Below are 14,148 nucleotides of genomic sequence, written 5' to 3'. Positions count from 1 at the left end.
GCGGTTCGCTCCTCTGGTGTCCCATATGGTCTCCCCAAGCCAGGGGCAATTTCTGAGTGCTTAGCCAGGAATAACCCCTGAGCATCAAAGGGGTGTGGCCCCCCAAAAAACAAAAAACAAAAAAACTAAAATAAAATAAAAATACAAACAACACACATGTTAAAAATTCAAGCTAAACAAATGGCCAAAACAAAAAATTTGAATAGTAGAAGAAATAAATTTCACATTTTAACAAAATATTCATTATTTTTATGTAAATAAACTAATTTTCTTTAGTTTCATGTAAATAAGTAGTGGGAAAGTGATAAATATTCTCTGGTAAAAATATTCTAATTTTGTAAATTCTTATCAAGGAGCAAGAACATATTTTTTTTATTCCTGTGGTATGAACTGCGCATTGAAATTTTTTCACCAAAAATATCGTATTAAATTGGGTTGGAGATCTTTGCCATGGAAAAGTATTAACACAACCAGGTAATTAGTGTCAACATCAACAATAATGAAAACAATATTAAATTTAATAAATAATTATAAAATATAATTAATACAACATTAGTAAAATCAGAATATAAAGAACATGTTGCAAAAGCACACTGTACAAAATGAGATATTTTGATCAAGCAAAACCAAACATTATGTTAAATTCAAATTGCTTAAACACACCAACTTAAGGAACAATTGTTATATTGGATAAAGCAAAGTCACACTATCTAAAGAAATCCACTGTAAATTTTAAGATATTGAAAAAATGATATGTAATATAAACACTAATCAACAGAAAAATGGAAGTATTGTTTTTATATAATGTTTATAAAAATATTTATAAAAATGTATATTCAAAATTTAAAAAATAAAATACTATATTGTAATTTCTATGAAAAATGTCAGTTTAGTAGGAAAGAATATCATTAAAGTAATTGAGTTTTCATTTAACAGCAGAGCTTCAAGTTACATGAAATAATTTCTCAAAACTCTAAAAGAAAGGCAAATTTATATTTATGTATTACATTCATATTGAATTATATTATATATATATTTAGGTATATTATATATAATATACATATACATGTATAATTAATATATATTACATTTATATTTACAAATTTATAGGGGTTACAATACTATTATAATAAAAATATTAATTTTAAAAAGTAAACTGTCAATTATTTAAAAAAATTTTTTTTTGGTTTTCTGGGCCACACCTGGTGATGCAAAGGAGTTACTCCTGGCTATGAGCTCAGAAATTGCTCATGGGTTAGGGTACCATACAGGACACTAGGGGATCCAACCACAGTTCATCCTAGGCTAGCGTGGGCAAGGCAGAAGCCTTAAAGCTTGTGCCATGCTCCGGCCCCTATTTAAAAGATATTTAACAAGTCCACTCAACCAACTTCAAATAATTTGTGTTTATGGAAAATTGTAATCAAAAATAGCAGAATATCTATTTTTGTCAACTCTACATAAATATTATTTAAGTGCATATACTATGTACAATCACATGATGATCTATAAAATGTTTAAAATAATTGATATCAGCAATCATTAATAATCAATGTCCTCAATGAAATCACTAAAATCAGTGCTCCTTAAATCAAAATATCAAGACTCTAATTATGTAAAATTTAATAACAAATTTATGTGTTAGTGACTGATATTAAAAATCACAAAGGACATTAGCTATATTTTAATCAAATGAGTATCAAAATAAAATATTAAAAATTGTGGTGTCAGAGTGATAGTATAGCTGGTAGGGCATTTGCTTTGCATCTGGCAAACCTTTTGGTCTTTCAATCAATACCAACCATAGTGATCATTGAATGAAGAGCCAGGAGCAAGCACTGAACTTGCCAAGGTTAAATCCAAATATATACATATATAAAATGGAAGAAATGGCATTTAAGATTACTTTTAAATAAATGAACATTCACTTTATAGCGTATTATTTTTACTAGCTAATTTAAAAATATCAGAATTTATATTTTATAGACATAATGTATTTACATTTATTTAAAGAAATTGGAATAATCAGAGTTAAAAACTAGGAAATAGATTCATCTGTTCATCAATTAGTCATTGACAAAACATTTAATCATTTATTTTAGTCTCACTTTACATAAAATGAGTTAATGTGATTTAGAAAGGTGTGTAAATTTATATGAAAGATGTGTACAATTCATAGTTCTATTTTTAGAAGGGGTATAATTCTTGTTGTGATAAATTCAACATTTTAGTGCATCTTAGTGAAACATTTTCTTTGATTTCTGTGCTATAATATATAGGCAAAAGATTTAAACCTGAAAGCTTCTCTTCTATGTAGGGGCGATGAAATAAAACAGTGATTTAATTTGTAGATAGGTTGCAAACTGTAGTAAATCTTATAAGTAGTGAGTGATATTTGAAAATTGTAAAATTGAATGATATTAATTTAAAAACCAAAAATTAAGAATTGTGGTTTATTTGTTGCTATAAATTTTTCAACAAATTTTGCTAAATGGTAACAATCTAAACTTAAAATGAGCCTGTTATACTGCAAGACTGGGAGGCAGGGTGTGGTGGTATAGGATGCATTCTGGGAACATTGATGGAGGGAGGTGAACTCTAGTGGTGGAATTGACCAACTCATTGTATGTCTGAAACTCAACTAAGAAGGACTTTGTTAATTATAGTTGTTTCAATAAAACAAAATAAAATAAAAACTCAAAATCTAGTTAAATGGTTTACTTGTGAAAATTTGTGATTTGGGTTGAATTAATATTAGAATTTAAAGAAAAATTCAGCAAAAACTTATCATAAAACATTTTCAGCATTTTAAAGGATGCAACAAGCATTCATTTACAGTACTGCATATGCTTTAAGAATGTAATTTTATGACCCTTTTAAGAAAATATTTTTGCTTGATTCAGACTGGATCAGATCTTACCATATTGACAAAATTGACCATGCCCCATACTCAACTTCTTAGTTTACTGTGAAGATAATTATTCCTGTGATACTGGGAATGGAAATATCAGATCAATATTAGTGACAAATAATAAATAATGTGGAACAAAAACACTTCATCCAAATAAGATATTTCAAAAGAGAAACGATTATTGACTCTTTTCAGTCATTTTGGGAAATCTATAGGAAAGCATAAAATTGGTAGCTTTTCTTCAACTTAGCATCTCTAGTATCCTTTTTTGGTATTAAACTACATTGCATTATATTGACTGATTATACTATTGTTCTATAGAGACCACAGTTATCATGATGATGAAACAAATTTATTAAGAACTATTGTATGACGAATATGGCAATGTTAGCAAATGCACCATTCTCTACTGTGTCAATGAAGAAATCAAACTAAGCAATGCACATTAAAAATCACCAAAGAGCCAGATGTCTGGTGGAGACAGACAAGTCTTTCCTAAAAAGAAAAAAAGGCTAAGAAAGTAAAACCAATTTCCCTGCTAAGTCCTGAGTCCAGTCAGGACTTAGTCCAGTATGACTTTAATCTCATCTAAAAATAGATTCTCTATATGATATTTCTGGATCTTTATCTCTATACGATAATTACTAAGCAGATAAAACATTCCTAATAATGGAAGGTATTTGTATGCATAAACGTTTAATATCAGGCTTTTTACATATTTTTTAAAAAAGTATACCATTTCTGAATCCTCCCACTGTCCTCTATCTATCTTTTCATTTCCTATGTATGCATACATGCATGCATTTGTACATACCTAACTGTGCTCAGGCTTCACTGATAGATCTGTACTCGGGTTACTCCTGAAGGTGTTTGGATACATATATAGTGTCAATGATCAAACCAATAAAACACACTGTGCTCAGTTTTGTTTTTCTGGTTGGCTCTCTTTCCCTTAAGACCCTAAATATATATGACATTTAGATTTGCTTTGATTTTTCTCTTCCAACCACTTATTTTTCAATACATTACTTATTAGTTTAACTGCTACAATTACATAAACTTTTAAAATACATAAATATCCTCCTAATTATTTTTAGTTTTGTTTTGTCTTGTTTTTACCATACTTGACTGCAATCCAGGCTCTGTACTCAGAAATCGCTCCTCGTATGAGGATCCCATGTGGAATTCCAGGGATTGAACCTGAGTCTGTCCTAGATAGGCCATGTGCAAGGCAAATGCCCTACTATTGTGCTATTGCTCCGGCACTGTATTAATTTTTAAATTACTGATAGTTTTATCTAATATTCCCGGATATTAATAATTTTATAGTAAAAATTTCTTTGTTCGGGGTAGGGAGATAGTTCAAAAACTGGAACACATAATTTCTAGACTTGGGAATGGCTCCAAGTATGTAATTATTTAAATAATTCTAAGTAATAATTTGAGAGTTGTAGTTTTAAAAAGTTTTAAAAAACTCTTTTTTGGGGAGTATTTATTTACTAATTTTTTGGTTTAGGGCTCTGGAGGCATATGTGGTGCCAAGCATCAAACATGGGTTGTTAGCAATCAAAGCAAGTACCTTTCTCATTATCCTATCTCTCCAGCTTTTCTAGCCCCTGAGCACTCTCAGGTGTACCTCCTCACCCCCCAAAAAAGATAAAGAGCACACTAGCCACACTAACATCATAGAGGCCTCCAGAGGAAAGATTTCTTTAATACACTTTTTTCTTTCTTTCTTTTTTTTTTTAATTTTTTTTTTTTTTTTTTTTTTGGTTTTTGGGTCACACCCAACGCCCAGGGGTTGTTCCTGGCTCTGTGCTCATAAATTGCTCCTGGTAGGCATGCGGGATCATATGGGATGCCAGGATTGGAACCACAATCCATTCTGGATAGACAGCATGCAAGGCAAATGCCCTACTGATGTGCTATCTCTATGGCCCCTCTGTAATACATTCTTGAATATTCATTTACTATGTCTTTTGGATGCATAGGTGGACAATGTCTGTTTTCTATAGATTAATTTGAGGATAATAATGAGCAGCTGACATGCAGCTAATTCTGGGAAGTCAGTGAGCAGAAGGCACATAGCCAATGAGTGATAGAGAAATATTTTAAGCCAATCATGAGAATGAAGTGCAATGCATAAAATATTTAGGCCAATCCAAGTAACAGAGTGGCTGGGACAATTCTAGAAATTTAGCCACAGAATAGAGTGACAGAGATAATTTGCTGTATATAATGTCAGAATACAGAGGATTTGGGAATAGTTGATTGTGTTAGTGAGGACTATCTCAGTGTGAAAAGCTTTCAGATATGGAGCTTGTAAGGCAGAGATTCATGGGCAAATAGAACTTTCCTGATTTACAGTTCTTGCAGTTCTTTCTCTCTCTTCATTTAGTTAACTCTTCCTAATACTGTTAGTTTTATCTTTGGTTAAAAAGTGTCTTATGGACATTTTTGCCTTGGGAAGTGTTTCTAATTTTTCTAATCAGGTTCCTTTTTATGTTAAAATATTTGCTTGACCCTTCTACATGTCAAGAAAAATATAATATTAAATATGATATGAATCTAATATCTACATCAAACATATTTAAGCTTTTGTTTTTCCTGTGAATAATTTTTGTTTTGTTCATGGTTCCAGAGAAAAAGAGCACTTTTTAACCAATTAGCTTACATAATTTTAGTGTCTTCCAACTTTTTAATGCAGGGCCTGTGATGCTGGAGGTTACCAGGACCACTCCAGTGTGCTCAGAGTTCTCTAAGGTCATACCTTGCATTCTAAGTACTCCAATGTGGGCCTGAGAAATGGCACAGTGGTAGAGCATTTGCCTCTCAAGTGCCAACTCCAGACAGACACAGGTTCGATTCCAGACATACCATTTGCTCCCAGAGCCTAACAGGATCGATTTCTGACTGCAGAGACAGGAGTAACCCCTGAGCACTAGGGGAAATGACCCTCCCCCAAACCAAACCAAACCAAAACAAAAACTAAACCAAACCCCACCCCTCAAAATAAAAGTTCTCCAATGTTTTACCCATTGGTGCTTGTAGAACTATGTGGTGCTAGGAATTTATCTAGGACTGGCAGCTAAAAGGCACGCATCTTAAACCTTGTTCTATCTTTGACACTACCCATATTTTTCAAATGTCACACAAAGTTCTCTTTTGGCTTAATCTTGGATTCTATGGAAGAATCCAATAATATTTTTATGAATCAGTTTGGGAATGCTTAAAATAGAACCTGGAGATTAAATAGAATTTTTATAACCATTTTGCTTAGAATCCAACTAAAATGCTGTAGAAAAAAGTGAAGAGTAACTTTATCTACTAACTTACCACACTCATATCAGCAACAATGTATAATTCAATAAACTTTTCTTCATATATGTTCTGAAAATTTATAAGAATGTAATTAAACAACAGTTAGCATTTCTCACTTTAATCAATATATTACAGGCATGAAATGGTAGTGTTTTGATATAGGATGCTGTTTCTTTTGAGTATAAATCAAGGGATTTTATTTTTTACTTTGACTATTTTTTAGTCATTTTTTCATATTCACTTGTTTGTGATTTAAGTAATAATTTATCCAAAAAACCCAAGCCATCCAGTAGTCTTGTGTGTTTCATATGTTGGTAATTTATTGTATAATTACAATGAATGCTCAAAGACTAACATCTGTAGGAATTTTAGGAGGTTTAAACTACTTATGTAGAAACCAAAAATAGAGACCTTTTACTGTGCAATTACCCTAACTAGACTTAATTTTTCTCTGAATAACAACTAGAACACTTGGCCAAATGGAAAGGAGAGGAGAACCTAGATTGTTAAAATGCATCTAAAGGGAAGAAAAGGAAAGGTAAGTTTCCAGGCATTGTAAGTTTCATTATTCACAAACATTGAAAACCCTACTGCTATGTAACTATGGAGGGTTAGTAGTGTCAAAGCTTCCTCTTCTACCCCCACTCCCCATTTTTTAGATACACTCTATAGATTTAGAAAATATAAAAGATACTGGCCTGTGACTTTTAGTTTTGTTTTTAGTTTTAGATTTTTTTTTCGTTTTGGGCTACACCCAGTGATGCTCAGGGGTTACTTCTACCTATATGCTTAGAAATCACTTCTGGCTTGGAGGACCATATGGGAAACCAGGGGATGGAATGCAGTATGTCCTAGGTTAGTGCATGCAAGGCAAATGCCTTACCACTTGCACCACCACTCCGACCTCTGGGACTTTTAGTTTAGTTTTTTTTTGTTTGTTTGTTTTTGGGCCACACCCGGGAGTGCTCAAGGGTTACTCCTGGCTTTCTGCTCAGAGGCAGGCATGGGGGACCATATGGGACACCGGGATTCGAACCAACCACCTTTGGTCCTGGATAGGCTGCTTGCAAGGCAAACGCCACTGTGCTATCTCTCCAGGCCCGGACTTTTAATTTTGAGGTGTGGTAGTCTCTTCCTGCTGCATTCTCTTGGTTCTGACTTGGTGTAGGCAGAAGTTTACGATCAATTTGGCTTTGATAAGAACAGTCCTTGGCAGCTAGTGCTAGCTAGTGTAAATTTCAATAGAACTACTGTAGAAATCTAACAACCTAATATTTTACTACTATTCTATAAACACATCCCTGATGACAATTATCTGCTGTTTTCTGTACATGAGACATGTTCATTAGATGTTCCTCAATTGTGCATGCTTAATGATCTCTCTTATGAATGTATATTTGTGTCTTAAAAACAATAATATAGTATATATAAATTGTTGTGTCTCTTTATCTCTACTGCTCTTAAAAACAGGTTCCTGACTCCATCACTTTGAAAGTGTTATCTGCCCATGCAGGTGGATAATATTTCCCAACTAAAGTTATTTCAAGTTAATAAACCCTTCTTTTTCTACTCAGTTGTTTCTTTGATTTTTTCTAAGATAATAGCAGACATATCTTTTCTTGAAATGAATGAGATAACTGAATAAACTATATTGAAAATAACTATGAGGTGGGGGTTTTGCTGAAGCTGATTCCTGTATCATGCAACGGTCCACAATTTGGTGGGGCTGAGAGGGGCCATCAAGCATGAGTCAGCAGGCGTGCTGGTTGTAGTTCTTTGCTAAGGCATGAAAATGGGAACCCAGAGGGTGTCTTTCACTGAGGAACTGGAAGGTGGTCTGTTGGGGCAGGAGGCCAGTCTTGGTGCCTACTGAGTTAGGAGGGTAAAGAGGGTTAAATTAGGGGAAGATATCAGGATTGGGAGATGAGGTGGTAGAAGAGACACAGGGGTAGGGGAGAGGCAATACATGATAAGGGCTATATACTATATATATATGCACACTATATATACTATATATACATATATATATATATATATATATATATATATTTGTTTATGTTTTCGGCTTGGAGTCAGTGCGGAAAGTCACGTCCACATATAGACTAACTTTAAACATCTATTTGAGTGTTATCCAAATCTTTGGCATTCTGTTTCCTTCCTAGGAATCATCTAAATATTGCCCAAACTGGACAACAGAGACTGAGCAGAACCTTTGGATCCATAATATCCTACACTTTGGCTTAGGGACTGAATGGAAACAGGGAACAAGTGTTACAGAAGACTGAACACAACAACAATGATGGATAGGAACCTCTAGAACTGTAAAGACTCTATCCTAGACCCTGACCTATAACCTGCAAAAATACCAAGATCACTAGCTACAGTGGCTTGATTTTCACACACACAACTGAGAGGAAAGTTTCCTGGCACCATAAAAATCTCTTAGGCCAAGGGAATTCCTTTTTGAATGACCCCAATATTTACTGGGTCTGTGCAGGAGGAAAATAAAAGGCACAAAACAATTTTTTCTTATATTTATCTAGACTTTGTCGATTTCTTCATTTTGGTTTGGTTATTGAAGTTGTTGTCTCCATTTTATTTATTATTTATTTATTTATTTATTTTCTTCTTTTCTTTTTCTTTCAGTGCTCTGCCATGTTTTTTTTTTTTATCTCAAGACCATGGCTTTTATGTGGTGCTTATCTTTATTGTTGGAGTGTTCACTGGATATTTTATTTGACACTTCTTTTTGAACTGTTGAGGTGTTTCACCTTCTTTTTCCCCTTTGTCTCTCAAAACGATGATGAGAGCCTCTAGAAGGACTCCGCCCATTTTTGGCATATTTGATCTTTACCCCAGTTTATCACTTTTCTCTTCTTCAAACAAAACCACATAACTGGAACTATCTAGTACCACCTCCCAGTTAGAGGAAGAAACAAGGGAGGTACCAAGACCAAAACAGGTGTAGGACCACTAAGGAGTAAGCTAGGCTCAGAGGGGACCACGTATTCTAGCAGCCCCAGGGGTGAGGGAGGAGGAAATGGGAGGTAGGATGGGAACGGAGGTTCAGGGAGAATAATTTGGTAATGAGAATCCCCCTGATATTATGTTAATATGTACCTAAAATATTATTGACAACAATATGTAAGCCACTATAATCAAAATAAAAATTATATTTAAAAAAAAAGCCTTTGAGATGGGGTAATGAGTATATATGGAGCCAGGGGTTGATCCATGATGGTATGCTTCAAGGATAGAGAAACCCTGAATCTCTTAGGCCACGGGAATTCCCTATCTTCCCCAATGCTTACTGTGCCTATTAAAAACCAACCAACCAACCAACCAACCAACCAAACAAACAAACAAACAAAAAAGTGGTGGGAAAGCCAAACCCTGCCACTCCAACACCCCTACTTTTTCTTGTTTTGTTTTGTTAATTTTTTACTTTATTTTCCTTCTCTTTTTTCTTCTACTTTTCTCTTTCTTTTTCACGCTTGTGGTTATTAATTGGTGATTTATTTTTATTTTTATTTTTAATTGCCGGGTGCATGTTTTTTCTTTTTTCTTCCATATTTTCCCTCTCTTTCTTTTTTTGGTAGTCGTTACCAATTTTTTTTCCCTTTTTTCTTATCTTTTTTATCTCCAATGATGGTGGAATGGATGCTCAATCTACAACAAGCTGTAAAGTGGAGACCAGTTGCACTAGCATTCTGGAGGGTAACAGAGGAAGATATGGGATACATGCTGAGAACAGGGGTGAAGGGAGGACAGCACTGGTGGTGGGAATGCCCCTAATTCATTGTTACTATGTACCATAAATGATGCAGTGAAAGATTTGTAATGCACTTTGGTCACAATAAAAATTAAAACAAATTAAACAAAGAAAATAATAATGAAAGTTTTAATATTTCAGATTTTAAAGCAATAAGGAATAAAATTCAGCATGCATATTCTATTAGTCAGACTCATAATCTCCTTTAATATCTTAAAGAAAACAACATTTACTTGAGGTAAAAATAATTTTAGAATAAAATACTCACTGCCATATTGGAGTCTTCAGTGGATTTAGTATTATTCTTTAAAAGAGTTATCCTAGTAAAATTGGCTTCTCTACAAGAATAATTTGCAGAAAACGTCACCCTTGGGTTATATTTGAATACCAAATGTTCTCCATTATCTGAATTTTTCATTGTTTTAATGAAGTAACTGTGGTCATATATTCTAAAGAACTCCCTGTGGAAATTAAAATTTTATATAATATAAATATATAGTCAAAATCTATTTCATTTTACTACAATGTCAATAAGTTATATTACTCTATATTTTTGGCATTGATTTTGACTTTTTAAGGAATAAAAACTACAAGGTTTAAAACTTTGTGTTCATATAACCAGATCTACGAGTGATAAAGAAGTGAAATAACTTGTCGTAACTTTTCAGTACAATTAAATTCACAAAAATGTGAATTGTTATAAGTTCATTAGCCTAATTTATATTTTGAAAAAAAAAGTAGAGTATCAATTATCATTTGGAGTTGTGTACTCCCTCTGAAGTGTAGGTTCTTTTGACAAGTGAGTGTTTGTATGTCTCTATGTGTGTGACTTTTTACAGACATTATCCAATAAAGTATACTACAATTACTATTATGATGTAATTTCATGAATAAATGAGTTCTCCTTTAGGAAATTCATGGAGTGGCTCAAGTTTTAAAACAACTATTTAGTTTTACCCTTTGTCTTCTTCTCTTTTTTTTCTGTTTTTTTTTTTGGGGGGGGGGGAGGCACACCCGTTTGATGCTCAGGGGTTACTCCTAAGCACTCAGAAATTGCCCCTGGCTTGGGGGGACCATATGGGATGCGGGGGGATTGAATTCCGGTCCTTCCTTGGCTAGTGCTTGTAAGGCAGACACCTCACCTCTAGCGCCACCTCGCTGGCCCCCTTTGTCTTCTTCTATCTTTGAACCTAAGATTAGTGATGACTTATATAGTCATTAATTTTGTCTTTCTGACTAAAAAGTGCAAGCCAGTCTGATTTAGTAAAAGTCTGTCAGTCATTTTGATGTGGTGGCAATTCATGAAACAAGAATTCAGTAAACCTTCAATTTGGACCACTGATAAAATGAATGGTCAAGTGCAAGTCTGATTTTACTACTCTGATCTAACAAGGCAAATTATTTAATTTTTAGTGTCTTCCAGTTCTGATTTTTTTGTTTATAAAACTTATTTGCCAGTATCTTGGATTGTAACTTTGTTTTTGTCTAACTGAACTGAACATAAACAATAGGCAAAAGTGGATACTGACACTCAGAACATATAGTAATGTATTTCTTTATCCTTTACTTTTACTAGGCTTGTTAAAAATAAATAAATCAAATGTCTTTGGAAACCACAGGTAAATCATGAAAAGAATTGTACCTTACCTCAGACCATCACATGTGCTGATGCTGGCAGAAGAATCATGTTCATGTACAATGGACCCTTGGTAAAAACAATGATCCTAAAATAGATAAAAGGCTTATAGCTGAATTTATATATGCATATTATTTTTCATTTCTTTTGTTTTTTTGGGGGGGGTTGGGCCACACCCGCTTGATGCTCAGGGATTACTTCTGGCTATGCACTCAGAAATCGCTCCTGGCTTGGGGGGACCATATGGGACGCCGGGGGATCAAACCATGGTCCTTCCTTGGCTAGCGCTTGCGAGGCAGACACCTTACCTCTAGTGCCACCTTCCCGGCTCCTATTTTTCATTTCTAATAAAAATATTTCAATCTTACAAATGATACTATAGAATCTAAATTCTTTTTTAAGGTTCTTTACCAATTTGAAAAATTGAGAAACTATTTTATAGTCTGTTTTTAACTACATACTTACTTTTATAAAGCAATATAAAATGAAAATTCTTATATAAGAATAGCTAGAGGGTTTAAGAATTCTCTTTCTTTTTGGAGAGGATATTGGGTCTGATCCATCTGTATTCAGGGACTACTCTAGCTCTGTGCTAGAGTACTAGTGGTTATTCATGTTGATGTTAAGAGAACCATGTCCAATGCTGGGGGTTTAGATGGGGTTCACTGTATGCAACCCAAATTAGTAAGTGAGTTAACACTCTGGTTCAAATATAAATACTCTTTCCTATTAAATTCAAAATCATATTAATCCATGATACCAGGCTCAGAAATATGACATTTTTTCTTTTAAATCACCTTTCATTTCATTCTAAAATGTCTAATATATTAAAACTTTATTTTCTGATATATTTTTATCCAGTTGTTCATAAAACACAAATAAAAATATTTGATTGATTAGGTCCCTTTCTCCAATCAAGTTCCTTCATAATTTTGTTTTCTGCTCCCCTACTTTAACCAAGTTGGTATCATTATCACTGACTACTTGCTGCCCATGGATTTTATCCAATGATTTATTGTCTATTGTTTCCATCTGACCCATTCCTGGATCTGTGTGATACTTTCCACTACTCTCCAAATACCTCACAACCCTATAGAATATAACCATACCCTGGAAAAAAAGTTATACAGCTTTCTGCAGGTTGAATTAATTTTTATTGTTGGAGTAAAGATAACTTTTATGGGAGATCAAGTTGTCCCTGCTTAGAAGACTTAAAAGGTAGTCTTCTACCTAGTATCTAATTAGAAGACATAAAATTTTTAAATAATCAGAATTTAAAATTAGAATTTAAAAAATAGAATCAGAACTCAAGAGATAATACAAATGACAGATGAAACTAGGATTTATTTAGAATATGATAGAGAAAACTTAATGTTAGTGCAACAGAACCCAGAAAGGGGTTTGAATGATAGAAAAGTAATTTAGATGGCAAATTTTAGATGGATTCATTTGTTTAGGATTTATCTATGTCACTTGAATATATTTTCACCAGAGTCCTTCAACCTTCCAGAATTAACATTATTTGAAGCATACAGAAACAAATTGGGTAGAGAAAATGCACTAGTAGCCATTGATTTTCTTTTTAGGTAGTAATCAATTTTCTTCAAGGTACAAAAGGTCATATTTTCTATTCTTGAATTGCTATGTAAAAGTAATCAATGCAATATTTATTTCTGTTGTATCATGTTTTGAAGCTAATTATAAATTTAGAAATGGGTTCCAAAATAGCACAAGGAAATAATACTTTCAGAAAAGAGACACAGTAAAGTCTTCTAGTTTACCACAATTTCAGGATGCCTGGTGATCATTTCTTCATTCGGGGAGTATAATATTTCACTATAATTTGAGGATAGGAATTCCCTAGAAAGGAAGGTAAAATGATAATAATATATTCTGGATCTAAAAAGATAGATAAAGTCACTTATGTTGGGGTTCAAGGTAATTTTCAAATTGTTGAAAGGTTCTTTTATTCTAATAACTCTTGAGAAAAATCATTCCCATTCACATAAAAGTACATTCAGTCTAGATTCACAACTTGGTAGACAACAGAAGTGACACAAAAAGATTCTAGCAATTTTAAAAACAGATGTTCAATAAAAGGATAAAATATCATTGAACTAAAAGATTTTTTGCCTTAAGTCTAAGGTTTATACAAAATTTCTGATATAAAGATTAATTATATTATATATAATGTATTATTATATTTGAAATTCATATTACTACATTATGCATATTATGTATATTAACTATAATTCAGATAAAATAACATGTATTAGATGTAATAAATGAAAAATGAAAACATACAAAATAAATTATCCTGAAATTTTGTCAATTTAGAGAAACATGCTATTAGAATGTAATTTTTTTGTTGTTCATCGTTTCAGACCCAGAAGTACTGATGTTATTTGTAGTTGGTAGTTGCTTCTGGCTTGTTGTTTAGGAACTGGTCCTGGTGGTGTTTGGTAAAATAATACGGTGCCTAGTATCAAACCCTGACCTCATGATGCA

The 14,148-nt window shown here is 33.1% G+C and overlaps 1 protein-coding gene across 1 annotated transcript in view; it reads right to left on the bottom strand.

Annotated features, from left to right (window-relative positions):
- The window catches only part of ADAM7 (ADAM metallopeptidase domain 7), a 141,447-nt gene that overhangs the window by 75,514 nt on the left and 51,785 nt on the right, over positions 1-14,148 (bottom strand). Inside the window, 5 exon segments of the mRNA XM_049770833.1 lie at positions 2,921-2,992; positions 6,248-6,301; positions 10,273-10,465; positions 11,652-11,728; positions 13,422-13,500. Coding sequence (XP_049626790.1) covers positions 2,921-2,992; positions 6,248-6,301; positions 10,273-10,465; positions 11,652-11,728; positions 13,422-13,500 — 475 coding nt within the window.

The sequence above is a fragment of the Suncus etruscus genome, chromosome 3 (genome assembly GCF_024139225.1).
Source record: "Suncus etruscus isolate mSunEtr1 chromosome 3, mSunEtr1.pri.cur, whole genome shotgun sequence".
Taxonomy (NCBI): domain Eukaryota; kingdom Metazoa; phylum Chordata; class Mammalia; order Eulipotyphla; family Soricidae; genus Suncus; species Suncus etruscus.
This window is presented reverse-complemented; position numbering and strand designations above follow the sequence as displayed.